The 18484-nt window shown below is 45.9% G+C and overlaps 1 protein-coding gene across 1 annotated transcript in view; it reads right to left on the bottom strand.

The window, feature by feature from the left end:
- Nucleotides 1–3057: 3057 nt before the first annotated feature.
- The window catches only part of KIAA1958 (KIAA1958 ortholog), a 65168-nt gene continuing 49741 nt past the window's right edge, over nt 3058–18484 (bottom strand). The window contains exons 3-4 of the mRNA XM_028713120.2: nt 11103–11275; nt 3058–6972 (exon numbers count right to left, since the gene is read on the bottom strand). Coding sequence (XP_028568953.2) covers nt 6166–6972; nt 11103–11275 — 980 coding nt within the window. The 3' untranslated portion in view covers nt 3058–6165. The remainder of the gene's footprint in view (nt 6973–11102; nt 11276–18484) is intronic.

An 18484-nucleotide genomic window follows, 5' to 3' on the forward strand; every position in this document is an offset into this window, starting at 1 on the left:
TATATCCCCCAAAACATTTGTGACTCCTCGCCCTAAGAACAGATTCAAACATGCTAAAACAAATGTGGTACAGTCCTCTTATGAGATTGTACCACTTCAGAATGAACTGGAGAGATATCTCCCCCCCCCCCCCCGGCTTTCTATTAGAACTCAGGGTCACCAAGCAAAACCGACTGATAGGGAAATCAAGAAAGACAAAAGGAAATTAGGCGCAATGCCTAAATTGACTAAATTAATTCACTGGCAGAAGAAGCAACAGCAGGTGCAGTTGAACCTCCACATCCAGAGGCAGTATACAGTGGTACCTCGGGTTACATACGCTTCAGGTTACATACGCTTCAGGTTACATACGCTTCAGGTTACACACTCCGTTAACCCAGAAATAGTACCTCGGGTTAAGAACTTTGCTTCAGGATGAGAACAGAAATCGTGCTCCGGCGGCGCGGCGGCAGCAGGAGGCCCCATTAGCTAAAGTGGTGCTTCAGGTTAAGAACAGTTTCAGGTTAAGAAAGGACCTCCGGAATGAATTAAGTACTTGACCCAAGGTATCACTGTAATCCTGTTGATCAGATGCTGGTGATAAACAACAGAGGCAGTGCTTTTTTCTGGTGGAATGTGCTGAAACACAGTTCCAGCCCCAGCCCCAGCCCCGTTTTTGGTCACATCTGCTCACCTTCCATTTTTATTTTTTATTTTTTACGAGCAGCTGTAGACCTGGCGTTGCTTGGGAAATCTAAGGAAACTCCACCATCAGTACAGTTTTGAAAGATTCGGTCTACTGCCTTGATTCAAAATGGCGTCCAGTTGAATCCAAACACAGGCAAGACCTTTTCTTTCCCTTAGGAACCGGTATGCAAAATTTGGTTGTGATATCTTTAGAAGTATCCAAATGCATAGTGAATGGACAACATTCCAAAAATATATATATTTAGAAGCACACCTATTCCACTTTTTCAGCAGAGTCCTCAGGGCTCCTCGCCAACAACTCTCAACAATGCAATGGGGGCATTGAAAATCTTTAACTTTTAAAACAAAACGAAAACTTGTCCAGAGGGCCTGATCTAGTGAAGCCCAGAATGGACAGTTGAGGTAATTGGGAGAGAATCAAAAGTTTATTCTATGGGGCAAAGATAGAAAAAGAGGAAAAGGTAACAAAAAGGCAGTGGAGAGATTTGCTAAGAATACGTGAAAAAGAAAACACTGTGCTGACAGTGTGACTACCAACCCGCCCCCCAGCTAACGTAGCCATGCAGCCCATTTGAATTAATTCTAATGTAAAAGTAGACCTCAGAGAGATTTGAACTGCATACCCTTGAAACAGAGAACATAACAATACTTGAAAACCCAATCTTGCATAGCCATTCATTCCAAGAAATGAGGATTCTTTTACCAGATAGCTCATGAATATCCCTTTGTCCTTTTAAATGCTACTGAAATGCTACACCAGAACAATGTCCTACTTGGTCCTTGTCGGGAAGCGACAAAACTGAGCCTGTCTGTTTTACGAGTTGTGCAATACTGGATCTCTGTGCAGCGATGAAGTTCACTGAATTGCCTCGGGCATATCTCTGTCAGCCATGCCTACCTGACAGGGTTGTTCGGAGGATAATATGAGGAAAATTCCATTTCTTTAACTGAATGTGTGCTCATTCTGTTGGCCTATTTAGGAAGCAATCCTATATACACATTGAACATTGAACTTAATGGGACTTCTTGAATAGGATGTACAGATTGCATTGTTACTAACTTTCATTAAAGAGCTAGCACATGGAATTTATTTTGTATTCATGAATCCAGAATGAGAGAAAGAGAACGTGATATTAAGAATGCTTTTTCACATCCTACCTAAGAGCCTTATGGGAAAGGGCTTTATTCATTCCAAGTTACTCTGGTCTTCAACTTAATGTCTTTAGGCCAATTAATCGGTTGATGATCAATTTTAAAGATGAGGGAATTACCTTGTGGGAGAAGAATTCGGTATATATTTAAATCTTATATTAATAAGAGAACATAATGTATGTTCAAATGCTGGATTAGATTAATTTAATGATGTAATTTAGAGCCAGAGTATTTTGACATGCCTTGAAATGTATGTTATAGTTTAGGAGAAGGAAAGATCACAAAAACTTGGAAAACAAAGGATATTGAATTCCATCTGAAGAATATGGGATACATTTGAAGGGGAAACTGAATCCATATGTTTTACCATAAGTCTCAGTAATTACACACCCAAACATACACAATTTTAATTCCAGATCTGTTCACTCCCAGTCTCTGAAATTATTGTGCTCTGATATGTCTGCCTGTCTTCCTATCCATCTATCGATTCATCCATCCATCCATCCATCCATCCATCTATTGCAGAGCATAATTTCAAAGATGGGGAATGAGGTTTAACAAGATATAAACAGCCAACTGTAGCCAAAACAATAGCTCCCTCAGAAGAAGGCGTCAGAGCCAAGAATAACAAAAGTCCAAACATTCGATCAATACTTACTAGGGTCATATTTATCATGCTTGTTGGGAAAACAGGACGGACACAATCAAACTCTGATTTTCATTGGTAAAATATTAGACTTACTTCCCCTGAATGCCAAAGACAGGCAGGTGTCAGAAGGGAAGAAAGAGGAGGCAAGGGGAGCAGGAGGATGATCCAAGGGAAGGGGGCAGTGATTTGTGGGGTTCTGTGCCACCCATGAGGCAGCGGAAGAGGAACAGGTCAGGCCATCAGAGACAGGAGAAGAGGAGGCAGAGGAAGAGTTTTAGGAAGGCTCAGAGAGGGAAGAGACAGTCCCTGAGAAAGTTGGGCCTTTAGAATCTCCTGCGTCGCCTTCCCCACTATCTCCATGGATGGATGAAAAATGGGTAACCAACTTTCCTTTATTTGTGATTGTTCAAATCATTATCCTTACTTGTATCTATTAACTTCAAGGTCCATGTGTGTGGGGGATAAGCCTGGTTTTGTGATGTAATGAACAGGTAGGTGGATACACCTGCAGTTCAGAGGAACATAACCTTCTTAATGCCAACCACAAGTGGAAACAAAACGACTTCTGCTTCAAGAGATATTAGCCTTTAATTGTGAAAAGTCTCTCATTCCAAAGACGTATCTCTAGGGTTACAAAATCTAAAACAGCATAGTAGAAAATATAATTCGTAGGTCACGACTCCCATCGTTCTACCACACTATTCCAGCCTCCTGGAATTGCCTCAGATGGAAAGGCAATAGAGCAAGGATAGAAAAATCTGTGCCCACTTCTCCCTGAACTCCGACTGCCATCAGCTCCAGTCAGCATGGCTATTGGTTAGTCAGGGATGATGGAAGTTGTAACACAATGACATTTGTTAGGCTACAGGTCCCCTCATCCCTGCAAGAGAGGAATGTTTTAATCAGAACTAATTAATGCCAAAGTAATTTTTCCCCACAAAATACTTACAAATGAAGAAAGCTATAAATGGACGTTCTGTAGAACCAGAGGGTGGAATTAGGTGTAGCCCAAAGTAGGGTATATGTGTGGAAAACGAGGTCTGCTTGAGCAATATTATTAATATTTATTTTCATTATTTATTAAATTTGTATCCCGCCCTGTACTTGCAGGTCGCAGGGCAGTTACAACATAAAATCACAAAATAAAAACATAAAATACATAATAAAAACAAAAACAACCCAATAATCTCTTTCCCCATAGGGCTTTCCCTCCCTCTCTTCTCATTGTGTACCCCATCAACCTGCGCTGGAAATTCTCCCAAAGCTCCAGAGCAGATTTAGGGGTTGTGGCAGCACTTAAAGTAGAGGGAGAGAATCTTGTTCCATGAATACATAAACTCATTTGAACCCCGCTCAGAGCCAACCTAAGTTAATCCCCTGGATAGAAAATATCAAACTTCTCCAAAACATTTAATCTATGGAAAAGACTCTGGCCTGATTCAGACATAACACCTCTCTATCTCTCTGCCTAGCTTTTAAGTTGCAAGCATCTCCTGTTGTTGTTGTTTAGTCGTTTAGTCGTGTCCGACTCTTCGTGACCCCATGGACCAGAGCACGCCAGGCACTCCTGTCTTCCACCGCCTCCCGCAGTTTGATCATGCTCATGTTTGTAGCTTCGAGAACACTATCCAACCATCTCATCCTCTGTCGTCCCCTTCTCCTTGTGCCCTCCATCTTTCCCAACATCAGGGTCTTTTCCAGGGAGTCTTCTCTTCTCATGAGGTGGCCAAAGTACTGGAGCCTCAACTTCACGATCTGTCCTTCCAGTGAGCACTCAGGTCTGATTTCCTTAAGAATGGATGCGTTTGATCTTCTTGCAGTCCATGGGACTCGCAAGAGTCTCCTCCAGCACCATAATCCTGCATGGACTGCCTCTGCCTCTGCCCTCTGGCATCTTCTCCTTTATCCTCATTCAGCATCACATATGACTGTTGCAAAACATTAACATCAGGTTTTGGTGTTGTGTGCATAATCTCCTGTTAAGCCTGGATAAAATTAACCTGGGTAATTCTGAATGTAGTAATTAAATTACAGTCTCAAACTGAAGAGGATGTTGTCATGAATGCACCAGGCTCAGCACATTAGCCGCAGTTGCACACAACACCAAAACCTGATGAGAATGTTTTGCAACAGTCATATGTGATGCTGAATGAGGATAAAGGAGAAGATGCCAGAGGGCAGAGGCAGAGGCAGTCCATGCAGGATCCTGAAATACACTGTCTATCCCTTAACCATGGCTCATTGTACATCCAAACTCTGGAAGAAATTCAGTGCTGCTGATCAAAAGTCACAAAATGGCTTTTGATCCAGTAGAGGGGTCTGCTAATGGAAGAGGAAGGGAGGCAATATCCTTTCCCCCCTTTCCCCTGCAGCCCCCCTGCACCACCTTTCATGCTGTACTGGAGGGTCTCCCAAATCTCTAGAACAGGTCTTCAGAGGACTGCAACAGTCAAAGGGAACTCCTTCCCCTCCTTTTACATTAGTGGATGCCTCCAATCGATCAAAAGTTCACCAGGACAGGTAGTGTGTGGGGAAGCAATATTAGATTTCATGCAGTAAATCTCCATAAAGGTAAAGGGACCCCTGACCATTAGGTCCAGTCATGGACAACTCTGGGGTTGCGGCGCTCATCTCGCTTTACTGGCCGAGGGAGCCGGCGTACAGCTTCCGGCTCATGTGGCCAGCATGACTAAGCTGCTTCTGGCGAACCAGAGCAGCGCACGGAAACACTGTTTACCTTCCCGCAGGAGTAGTACCTATTTATCTACTTGCACTTTGATGTGCTTTCGAACTGCTAGGTTGGCAGGAGCTGGGACCAATCAACGGGAGCTCACCCTGTCACGGGGATTCGAACCGCCAACCTTCTGATCGGCAAGCCCTAGGCTCTGTGGTTTAGACCACAGTGCCACCTGCATCCATATATGTATATGTATCCTTGACATTTACAAACAACCTACATTGTTGGTGATATAATAAAGCTACTGGGCTACTGAGCCTCTTTCTCTTGATCAGTTGGCTTAGAAAGCCTATTCTAGAAGGCACTGATAAATCAGACTCCCAAAGCAATTTTACTGCATGTAGAAGCACAATGTCCTAATAAAATATCAACATAGTTTAGGGGTAGATCTCGGTTTGTATGAAGGTGCAGCCACTTCATTAACAAAACATCAGCAGGTCATACAATATACAACTGCTTATTAAAATTCACACAACAGCCAGCCTACAAGTGTGCAGACTGAAAGAGGCTCTTGTTGCTGTGACAGAAGGCCGGCATGATGTTAATTGAGTGGATGTAATTGACTTGCATTTTTATATATATATATATAAAAAGTAAGTAGCAGCAGCGGCTGGAGAGGCTGAGCAGCATGGGTAGGTAAGTTTAACCCTTTCCCCCTTTTGTGAAGTTGATGAAAATAGCTCTCTCCACCCCCCTGCCCCCCAAAAAGCTGCTATTTGCACATGGAGGGAAGTTTTCCTTCCAATGCAAAAGGAAGCATCAGGAATTGGGGCAATTATCACTGGGATCATAGCAGAGGAGAAAAGACTACAATACCCATCACCTTCAACATCCATGCTGTTCAGCATGTTCTCACCCAGCCTCTTTACAGGTTTTTATAAAAAACTAAAAATGCAGAGCAATTGCATTCACGCAATTAACTTCACACCTAGTCTGGCCCTTACTGATAGGAGTTCAGAGAGCCAAACTTCCGGGAGGCCTGGGTGAAGGAGATGAAAGTGAAGTTCTCGCAGTGGTCAAGCTTGACCTTTTTGGCCAGCTTTGGGACGACCCCCCTCAGTGACCGCAAGCCCATCCTCTGCTCCTCATACCAGACACTGCCCATGCCAGTAGTCTCCTTCCGAGCAGTCAGGTAGAAAGGGGACTTGCCTTCCATTTGCGAAGGAGGCCGGTGGATGTACATGTACTTGTAAAGGAGGCAGTAAGGACAAACCTTGTGCCCTTTGGAGTGGTCGTGGTATATCTGGCCATAGCACACTCTGTTTGAGCCCAGCCTTTTCTCCCGTTTCACATTGTCTGTTCTGGCAAAAAAGGGCCGGTTCTGTGCATCTTTCAGCAGCTCAATGTCGCCGTACATTAAATCAGCATGTTCCTGAAGTGTCCTCATGTTGAGGTACTGGCTGTTGTATTTTACCACAGTGGACAGCAAGGCTACTGGGCTCCCGTCACCCAAGCACCCAATCCTCCACATCTCTTCTTCGTCGGAAAGGGAAAAATAGATGATGTTGCGAGAGCGGGCACCAGACATCCCAGCCTTGCTGAGCACCCTCAGCTTCTCCTTGAGCTTCTTGGTGGAAGAACCAAAGCTTCCGCTTGTGATGGAGAAACCAATCCCAGCATTCTTCAGGATCCGGTCTAGCCCTCGGCGGATAGCGTGAAGAGAGGTGGCCAGGAAATCAGAGCCGTCGGTTTTCTTCACGGTGACATAGAAATCTTCAAGGAGCTCGTTCAGCTTCACCGCTGGGATCTGACTTGCAAGGAATGGGAGCATTTGCATTAACTCTCACAGAACGATTTCCCCTCCCCACCTTGACTACCTTTTTTGCTTGTTTAACAAGAGCTGGGTCTGAAAAACCGAACTGAGCTAATGTATTAGCATTCAGACAGTGGTGTAGCATGGGTTGCCAGTGCCCGGGGCAAAGCAAGTATCCTTGGCACTGCTCGCCGATAGGCTGGAATGAAGGGGCAATAGTTTAGTGGCAGCCGCAGAGCTCTGCGAGTGTCAAGCACAGCAGAAAGCGGGACGGGGGATTAGTTTGGAGCAGGTATCTTTCTAAAGCCTTTGCAGAGGACAATCTAGCAACCAACTGCTCCTCTGTCTACCCATGCGGACATGGGAGATTTTCTGTGTGATGGAGAGGGTGCACAACTATTATTGTTATTATTACTACTACTTTCTTCCTTTTTCTTTTGAAATTTTGCACCCAGGGCAACCGCCCCTGTGGCTCCGCTCATGCTACACTACTGCACTCAGAGCCAAACCAATCTTTTGCGGAGAATGGACCTTGCAGATCCAAGGACTACTTGTGGTGGCAGCAGTCTGGATCTGCTGCCCGAGGCAATGGCTTCATCCTGCCTTATAGGTGGGCCAGCCATGCTACACTGTCTGGCAGAGGCTCTCCATGAATCCTTTCCCCCAGTCTTGCCAGGAGATGCTGGGGATTGAACTAGGACCCTTCTACCACTTACTTACTTCATGGTTCCAAGGACCATGGCAAATTCCTTATTCACAGAGCTGGCTCAAGACATTTTGCTGCCTAAGGAGGAGCAGAAAGAGCACTCCCCACATCTCATCAAGGTGCATAGTACCCAAGGCCAGCCAAGTTATTTTACAAGGCAGGAAATTCCAGAATTGCCTCTCCCACTTCCCCAGCAGTAAAAACATAATAATGATATGTTAGATAACTATCCGCTTGCTGTCTTTTCGTGGCACCCCAAATTCATAGCTGGAGGTGGCTCCATCTAATGGAAAGGATATCTAAAGATAGTTTCTCTGTGCAGGAGGGACTTTGTCCCAGATTTTATCTTGCAAACTGCCCTGAGATCTTTTGATGAAGGGTGATATATACCGTATTTCGCTCTATAAGACTCACCAGACCACAAGACGCACCTAGTTTTTGGAGGAGGAAAACAAGAAAAAAAAATTCTGAATCTCAGAAGCCAGAACAGCAAGAGGGATCGCTGCGCAGTGAAAGCAGCAATCCCTCTTGCTCTTCTGGCTTCTGGGATAGCTGCGCAGCCTGCATTCGCTCCATAAGACGCACACACATTTCCCCTTACTTTTTAGGAGGGAAAAGGTGAGTCTTATAGAGCAAAAAATACGGTAAATCATCATCATCATCATCATCATCATCATAGGGCTGGTCCTGCTTATTCCCTAACTCATGTCTAGCAATCATCAAATTACCACGCTGTAGCAGAATACAACGCTACCTGAACCAAGGAAAGGAAGTTGGATGGAACTGAAATGCCCCAGTCAGAATTGCCCAGTCTCTGACCAGTCACCAAATCTGGGGGCAGGAAGGAATTTTCGCCCAGATCAGACTACTGCCAACCTTCCATATAGCCCCTTCCCTGCGCTACCTGTGGCACATGGCTTCCAGATATGTATCATCTTCAACTGTTTGTTCTGCAAATGCCTTTCTGCAGCAGCAGCAGCATCTCAGTTTGTGGCGCACTGAGGGCCAAATTTGCCCCAAGGTTCAATGCACCTATGCATTTAACATGCTTGTTTGTAAAGGGCAAAGGGCAGGTGACTGTCCAGAATAGGAAATTTAACCCCCTGCCCTTCCCCAACTGCTGGGGCAAATAACTCTTCTAAAGCTGGAATTTGCTTTGAGGGAAATTATCTGTTGACATCTACAGCACAAATGCTAGCTTCTGTGAGGGTTTGTCCTCAGTGGCTCAGCAGGGGAAGAAAGGGTTAAACTCTCCCTCCATGTCTGCTATGATATTACCAACCTCTCCCCAGCTGATGCTATTGGCATTTCTGTTTTTTTAAAGAAGCTCTGCACATTGACAGGAAAAAAGCATATATCGAACAATGTGTCTAATTTGGCCCTGAGATCTATAGCCTGGATTTTTCCAGCTATTAAATAAACAGCTGTCCAGCTCTTACATTTTCCCTGTTGCACCTGAGTAGCAGAAACTTCCCATCCTGCCTTGCCACTCAGATCTACTTACAGCCTCTATAAAGCTCATAATTAAAAGGAAAGCTTTAAGCTGGTTATAATGAGATGCTGGCATAAACAGGAGGAAGGCATGAATAACATTGCCTTTGATGCTGAAAGCCATGAAAGTTGCAAGGAGCCTTTTTCTTTGTGTTGTCTCATCACAAGATTAATTTCGGCTATCTTATTTCACATCTGTACCTCAGGCTTTATTAAGCTACACGGAGACTTCTCGGGCCTATAGCCAGAAATTTTGCGAAAAACGTGGGGCGGTGGCTAATGATAGATCAGGAGCGAGGAGAATCAATGCAGAGCAGCCCTGAACACAGGTAGCCTAATATATTAAAGTGATTTACTATCAATAGAATAAGCCATACATTTATCAGCAGGAGCAGATTGACATATTACTTAGTAATTGGGTAGAAATGGGACCTGCATGTTTCCTCTCGAACCTCTATCAGTAAAAGTGGTAGAGACTTCATGGTGTTGACCCCACACACTGAACGTTCTCTGAATACTAGCAGAACGGTGTTTTCTCAAACAGTGGTTCTTGGGCCTACTTTCAGCCAGGCCTTGGTGCCACAGCCTGCCCTCTGCCTCCTCATTTGCCTGCCATCCCCCCTAGCTATGCCATCGCCAGGGGTGCCAACTCCTGGGGGCCAAGTCCATTTTGGGGGTTGGTTCTGCCCCACAATGTCCCAAAAGCGTGGAGGTGAAGCACAGAGCCAAGCATGGCACAGCTCCAGTGGCCATCTCCTTCTCCTGCTGCTCCTCCTGTGGACAGGAAGGTGGGTTGAAGCAGCTTCCTGCCAGTGACAGCATCGGGAAGAGGACGAGGAGGGGCCGTCAGCCATTGAAGCTGTGTGGCCACTGCATTCAGCTTCTCCCTCCGGCTCCTCCTGTCATCACGTTTACATCACATCGGGACGCTGCACATATCTGACATCACACGTGCAACGTTGGCCCCTCCAATCACCCTCACAAGCTGGCACCTCTGGCCATCGCCTATTGGTTAGACAGCTGCCAGCTGCCTATTGGTTAGACAGCTGCCAGAACCACCAACTCCTTGCATGCTGAGTAAAGGTTCCTGGGAGATTCTCACTCAGTTCAGAAACTACCTGTGTCAGATAGGAGGATATTCCACAGCTTAAGCACCACCGCTGAGATAGGAAAGGCTGCCATATTTCAAAAAGTGAAAATCCAAGAAATTCTGGACCAGGGGTCTGCAACCCGTGGCTCCGGAGCCGCATGTGGCTCTTTTACACCTTTGCCGCGGCTCCAGGGCGGATACTAGCTAGGGGAGGAGGCGCATTGTGTGCCCCGACACTCCCCACTGTGGCGGGTGCTGTACTGGCTGTGACGTCGCATGGGGGCAGTGCGTGCGTTAGTCACGCACCGTCCTGACATCACCTTCCCGGTTTTGCGGCTCCCAGTTGTTGTTTTCTTCGGAAACGGGTCCAAGTGGCTCTTTTTGTCTTAAAGGTTGCAGACCCCTGTTCTGGACGTATGGCAATCCTAGCAGCCTCACATTCCCACTGCTGTACTTCAGAAGCCAGAACAACAATCAACTGGGCTTCAAATGCCAAAAACAAACAAACACAGGGAAGTTCATACAGAAGGAGGTTGTCCTTGAGATATCCTGGTCTCAGGCCATATGGGCAGTAAACATTGAGACCAGGACTTTGAATTGGGCCTGGGAACAAAGTGGAAGCCTACAGAACCCTTCCTCAGCTGGTGCCCTCCAGCTGTTTTGGACTACAACTCCCATAAGGCCTTAACATTGGTCATGCTGGCTGAGGCTGATGGGAGTTGTAGTCCAAAATACCTGGCGGGCACCAGATTGGGGCAAGTTTCACCAGATGAATAAGGCTTCTGCCTTGCAGATTTAATCTAGTTACAGTACACCATCAGAACCAAGGCCACTCACCTTTGTAATGTCCATGTAATCTTTCAGGCCTTTTGTCATACACCAGTATCGCCACACATTCAGAGCATACAGAGTTGCTTTTGTTGTATTTGGGCTCACCGCACTGATGCAAAAGTACTTCAGGTCATCATCAAAATTGAAGATGGGGAATTTATTGAGCTTTGTTGAATAGGCTGAAAAGCAAAGAGGAAGGGAAATGCAAAGTAAATTTGTCTTGCTTCTGTAATAATATGTCTGCTGAGAGCTGTTGTGCCAAGAACGTAAGGCATATTAAGAAAATGAAGATGCAATCCAGCTCCTACTGAAGTCTTTAAAACAAAATAAAAACAACTCCTATTGCTTTTAAAGGGGCAGGACTGCAGCCCCAGGAGCCAACACATGGAAATCCCACTTCAGCCATTAAACACACATTTATTATTGAAGCTTTCGGCTCAGGGAAGTATTTTCAGCACAGCTCATATTGAGATTGTCTCAGTGGTCTCAGCGATGAAAAATATTAAGCACTATAAATTTTGTAGGTGAAAAAATACGCATGACTTTTTTGCATTGAGAAAAGATCTAAGGAAGACCCTTCCTTACTGCTGCCAGGAGGGGGAGAACTCTATTAAGATAAGGAATGTGTAGGCTATTTATGCTCAGCATTATAACCGATTTTGTTTCTGCATCCCTATATATAGTCTTTTCACATTCTGCTAGAAAAGCTATATGGCAATGTAATGCACTCAGAGATCATGCACTTCAAATGCTCTGGCACGGGAAGTGACTGGCCAAGCTGCCCTGAAGTCACAGAGGAGAACCACGGGCTTCTTGCTCTCCTTGGCAGAGCTGCTCAGATCTGGAAAAAGAAAACTTGAGTTGGGGCTTGTGTGCGCACACTCCAGATGACCTGTTTACTGAGCATTCATCTTGATTTGCTTGCACATGCAGAGCTTAGACTATGTCCAGTCATATTAATTCTGATATTTGTGTTGCGGTTATGAAACGATGAGCATTCCTCCTAATTTGTTTGCAATGCATTTATTTGTCTTCTTATTAACCATTTGCCTGCCCCATCGCTTTCCAAACTGCAAAAAAAAGGTCTGGGGCATTTTGTTGCTGCTTGCTTGCTTGAGCAGCAGAGCACTTTAATTCACTTAAATTGCACAAACCAAAATTTCAGACCCTCCAAGTGTCCCTATTTTCCAGGGATAGTACAGGATTTGCAGAAGGCATCCTGATTTCTTATTTGATCCTGGAACGTCCTGCTTTTCCTTAGGATGTCCCTACTTTCATTGGATGAATGTTGGAGTAACTATATAACCTTTAGAAGACATCTGAAGTTTTTTTTTAATGTTTCATGTTTTATTGTGTTTTTATATGTGTTGGAGGGACGCGGGTGGCGTTGTGGGTAAAAGCCTCAGCGCCTAGGGCTTGCTGATCGAAGGTCGGCGGTTCGAATCCCCACGGCGGGGTGCGCTCCCGCTGTTCGGTCCCAGCGCCTGCCAACCTAGCAGTTCGAAAGCACCCCCGGGTGCAAGTAGATAAATAGGGACCGCTTACCAGCGGGAAGGTAAACGGCGTTCCGTGTGCTGCGCTGGCTCGCCAGATGCAGCTTTGTCACGCTGGCCACGTGACCCGGAAGTGTCTCCGGACAGCGCTGGCCCCCGGCCTCTTGAGTGAGATGGGCGCACAACCCCAGAGTCTGTCAAGACTGGCCCGTACGGGGAAGGGTACCTTTACCTTTTACCTATATGTGTTGGAAGCCACCCAGAGTGGCTGGGGCAACCAATATTGGGGGAGCTGGGCCCCCTGATTCAAAATGTGGCTCCGGTGCTTCAGCTCTAACTTGTGGTAAGTTAGACAGTGTTGCAAATAAGAGGATAGGGAACCCTCTCCCCCCCCCCCCCCATAATTTGAGTACTGGCATACATACAGTCTTCTGTTGTTTTCACATTCAGCTGAGTGGACAATTAAGCATACTTAAGACCAGTGCTATTTTTTTCTTTAAAAAATGTTTAGGGGTACTCTCATTTTCTTACTCATATTGAAATACTGCCTCTCAATGAGGCCAAACTTAGATTCACAAAAAGTTTAGGGGTGTGCGTACCCTTGTGTCCCCCCAGAAAAAAAAGCACTGCCTAAGACTCACGGACGCGGGTGGCGCTGTGGGTAAAAGCCTCAGCGCCTAGGGCTTGCTGATCGAAGGTCGGCGGTTCGAATCCCCGCGGCGGGGTGCGCTCCCGCTGTTCGGTCCCAGCGCCTGCCAACGTAGCAGTTCGAAAGCACCCCCGGGTGCAAGTAGATAAATAGGGACCGCTTACCAGCGGGAAGGTAAACGGCGTTTCCGTGTGCTGCGCTGGCTCGCCAGATGCAGCTTTGTCACGCTGGCCACATGACCCGGAAGTGTCTCCGGACAGCGCTGGCCCCCGGCCTCTTGAGTGAGATGGGCGCACAACCCCAGAGTCTGTCAAGACTGGCCCGTACGGGGAAGGGTACCTTTACCTTTTACCTATATGTGTTGGAAGCCACCCAGAGTGGCTGGGGCAACCAATATTGGGGGAGCTGGGCCCCCTGATTCAAAATGTGGCTCCGGTGCTTCAGCTCTAACTTGTGGTAAGTTAGACAGTGTTGCAAATAAGAGGATAGGGAACCCTCTCCCCCCCCCCCCATAATTTGAGTACTGGCATACATACAGTCTTCTGTTGTTTTCACATTCAGCTGAGTGGACAATTAAGCATACTTAAGACAAGTGCTATTTTTTTCTTTAAAAAATGTTTAGGGGTACTCTCATTTTCTTACTCATATTGAAATACTGCCTCTCAATGAGGCCAAACTTAGATTCACAAAAAGTTTAGGGGTGTGCGTACCCTTGTGTCCCCCCAGAAAAAAAAAGCACTGCCTAAGACTCACGGACGCGGGTGGCGCTGTGGGTAAAAGCCTCAGCGCCTAGGGCTTGCAGATCGAAAGGTCGGCGGTTCGAATCCCTGTGGCGGGGTGCGCTCCCGTTGCTTGGTCCCAGCGCCTGCCAACCTAGCAGTTCGAAAGCACCCCCGGGTGCAAGTAGATAAATAGGGACCGCTTACTGGCGGGAAGGTAAACGGCGTTTCCGTGTGATGCGCTGGCTCGCCAGATGCAGCTTTGTCACGCTGGCCACGTGACCCGGAAGTGTCTCCAGACAGCGCTGGCCCTCGGCCTCTTAAGTGAGATGGGCACACAACCCTAGAGTCTGTCAAGACTGGCCCGTACGGGCAGGGGTACCTTTACCTTTAAGACTCACTACCACAGATCCTTGGACACTGGACTGCAGCTACCATGAGAAAGCCAGAATAGCAAATATGCAGTGATGTTGCAATGTGTATATATGCTGAAAGATAACTCATGAATTGGGAAAGGGCTCTTAATAACTCTTTTGAAAGAGCAGTATCTTTTTATCACTGCACTGCAATTTTATTGCATACGCTATACTTTCAAATACAGTGTTACCTCAGGTACTTCATTCGTTCTTAATTAAGTACTTAATTCATTTCGGAGGTCTGTTCTCAACCTGAAACTGTTCTTAACCTGAAGCACCACTTTAGCTAATGGGGCCTCCTGCTGCCGCTGCACTGCTGGAGCACGATTTCTGTTCTCATCCTGAAGCAAAGTACTTAACCCAAGGTACTATTTCTGGGTTAGCGGAGTCTGTAACCTGAAGCGTGTGTAACCTGAAGCGTATGTAACCCAAGGTACCACTGTATGCTTTATACTGTTGTGAGTTAGTGGGGGCCCAGGCCACCATAATCTCCGGACCCAACAAGTGTCAGAATTTAATTAAGGCTTGGGGTGCTAAATTGTGTGCCTGACACTTCTAATCCCTGGGTCTACAAGCCAGGCTAGTCTCCTGTGTTGTGGCAATTGGCTTCGTTACATATCCAGAGCATTTCTGCGTCATTTTCCTTATTGCAAAAAATTTGATCCTTTGGGGAAACAGATTCGTTCCACAAGTGCTACCAATCGATTGTAAACACACAAACTTAGAATCGTAGAATTGTAGAGTTGGAAGGGGCCACAAGAGTCATCTATTCCATGGATAGGCAAACTAAGGCCCAGGGGCTGGATCCGGCCCAATCGCCTTCTGAATCTGGGCTGCGGACGGTCCGGGAATCAGCGTGTTTTTACATGAGTAGAATGTGTTCTTTTATTTAAAATGCAGTTCTGGGTTATTTGTGGGGCCTGCCTGGCGTTTTTACATGAGTAGAGTATGTGCTTTTATTTAAAATGCATCTCTGGGTTATTTGTGGGGCATAGGAATTCATTCATATTTCCCCCAAAAATATAGTCTGGCCCCCCACAAGGTCTGAGGGACAGCGGACCAGCCCCCTGCTGAAAAAGTTTGCTGACCCCTGATCTAGTCCAACCCCCTGAAACAAAAGTATCTCAACACGTGGAAGGTCCCCATCCAATTCTAAACCATATCAAACCCTGTTTTGTTTTGCATAAGTGCTAGCAGTTTTATTCCTGGTATGTGATTGAATCACACCCAAAAATAGCTACAGTTTGGAGGTGCCCTTAAAGTCTTCCTCTGTTTACCAGTCCCAGTAATAAATAAATAAATAAAACTGCATCACAGCAAGCGTAAGAATTTATCACAAATTAAAATGCTTTCCCCTGAGTAGCTGAAGCACTGGCAGTGATTTGATTGGGTCCAGATCTACAGTGGTTCATGGTACATGAAAAAAAGAGGAAGAGCGCTGTACTCAACAACAGGAACATAACTCAATTAAGAGCATAATAGAATTAGTGGTTGTTCATAAGGTTCTATCAGGCCAAATACAGAAACTGACTTAATTAAAAAAATGAAAATCTGATCCGACTTCATGTGAAAATGCTGTAGAAACTTGCATTTGTTTTCTGTTTTCAAAGTATTCCTCCCAGTGTGCTACAAAGCAGCTCCTATTAAGGTTACTATCTGTAATTATAATATTAATATGCGCAATAATAATACAAACAGGGGAGAAAGAGACGGGGTGAGAAAACCATTAGTTCTTCTTTATTAAAACCCCACACGCCTTTCCAGGGAAAGCAGCCAAGTTTCATTTGTTCTTGGCAAGAATTACAAAGCAAAACAAGGGTTCCTTTCCAACTGCAGTGGGAATTTTGCTCTGGTCTGCATCACGAGAGTCACTCCCTTGATCATATCTGAAGAGGCAGCGTGCCAGAGCTTGAGCTACTTTGAGGTGAGTTAAAATGAAGTCATTTGAAGACAGGGAGGCTCTGAAACTTCCATAACAGCAGGAGAGGAAGTGGGTTAGTTTTAAAGACTGGAGTGTCGTCATAGTTTATGGCTGATGCGTGTACCCTCTCTATACCACTTAAGTATACCTGAAGGAGCGTCTCCACCCCCATCGTTCAGCCCGGACACTGAGATCCAGCGCCGAGGGCCTTCTGGCAGTTCCCTCATTGCAAGAAGTAAGGTTACAGGGAACCAGGCAGAGGGCCTTCTCGGTAGTGGCGCCTGCCCTGTGGAACGCCCTCCCAGCAGATGTCAAAGCAATAAACAACTATTTTACTTTTAAAAGTCATCTGAAGGCAGCCCTCTTTAGGGAAGTTTTTAATGTTTGATGCTGTACTGTTTTTAATATTCAGTTGGAAGAAGAAGAAGAAGAAGAAGAAGAGTTTGGATTTGATATCCCGCCTTTCACTCCCTTTTAAGGAGTCTCAAAGCGGCTAACAATCTCCTTTCCCTTCCTCCCCCACAACAAACACTCTGTGAGGTGAGTGGGGCTGAGAGACTTCAAAGAAGTGTGACTGGCCCAAGGTCACCCAGCAGCTGCATGTGGAGGAGCGGAGACGCGAACCCGGTTCCCCAGATAACGAGACTACCGCTCTTAACCACTACACCACACTGGCAAAAACAGTACAGCATTACATATTAAAAACTTCCCTGAACAAGGCTGCCTTAAGATGTCTTCTGAATGTCAGGTAATTATTTATCTCTCAAATGTATTGGATTTGTGACCATTATGCTTATTTGCCTTCAGCACCAGTAAAAACTCTACTGGATGAAATTGCCTCTGGTCTATTTTGGGGGAACTCTGCAACGTGTTTAAGTTCTTCCTCCACATGTATGACAAGGTTCCCCGTCCCTGACACAAAAGCCCAAGCTATTTGATAGGTCAGAATAAGAGTAGGGTGGACAGAGAGTTGGAAAACCAAGCCTAATACTCAAACCATGGTGCTGCCCTGAGAAACTGGGAAACCATGAAGAAAAGAACCCAACAGCTAAGTCCCTGATGGGTGCAGTTTTCTTGGTGACTAGGACATAGCCAACTTGGCAATAACACCTGGATGTCACTGATGCTGGAGTAAGGGGCTAGAAGTAACAATGGAAGACTAGCCTGCAGGATCAGGCCAAAGGCCCATCTAGTCCAGCATCCTATACTCACAGTGTCCAACCAGGGCCTGAGTGTGATTGCAGTCTCCTCACTTGTGCTTCCCTGCAACTGGTATTTAGAGACACATAGCCTCAGATACTGGGCTTTGCCACTAAGTAGCTGCAAGGACCCCATTCCTGGGTTGGAGAATGAACACTCCAGGGGTAGCTCCAGAAGAAGAAGAAGAAGAAGAAGAAGAAGAAGAAGAAGAAGAAGAAGAAGAAGAAGAAGAAGAAGAAGAAGAAGAAGAAGAAGAATAGTAGTAGTAGTAGTCGTTTGGATTTGATATCCCGCCTTTCACTCCCCTTCAGGAGTCTCAAAGCGGCTAACATTCTCCTTTCCCTTCCTCGCCCACAACAAACACTCTGTGAGGTGAGTGGGGCTGAGAGACTTCAAAGAAGTGTGACTGGCCCAAGGTCACCCAGCAGCTGCATGTGGAGGAGCGGAGACGTGAACCCGGTTCCCCAGATTACGTGACTACCACTCTTAACCACTACACCACACTGGCTCTCCAGGTGTGGCAGCCTTGGCTTAGCCCTGCACGCAGCCCATATTTACTGGTCCATGTCATGCGAAAGGTCACATGGCAGTGCCCATCACATAGCTGTTTCATCATATACTAATGAACTTTGCACAAATTCCACCCTGCCCATATCACCAACATGCTAATCCGGTTGTGTGAGTGGCTTTTCTTTTTGAAAACAAAAACAAAACATTCGTTTTGATGTGTTTAGGTTTAGGATCACGGTGCTGAGAGCTTCTTTCTTAAAGCAATCCACTGAGATGGTCAATTAATTCTGTGTTAGCTACACATGCCATTAGCTGCAGTATTCTATCTGTGCCTAGGTAGGGTGGCATGCTAACTTAATGAACTGTTTTCTGCAAAGCCTGCTGCTTTCTTTAATCACAGGGAAAGAATTTGCCCGTGGTTTTGAAGCACGCTGTAGACACAACACAGGCAAAGGGAAAGACTCCTGTTGGAGCCTCTGT

This window comes from Podarcis muralis, chromosome 17 (genome assembly GCF_964188315.1).
Source record: "Podarcis muralis chromosome 17, rPodMur119.hap1.1, whole genome shotgun sequence".
Classification (NCBI taxonomy): domain Eukaryota; kingdom Metazoa; phylum Chordata; class Lepidosauria; order Squamata; family Lacertidae; genus Podarcis; species Podarcis muralis.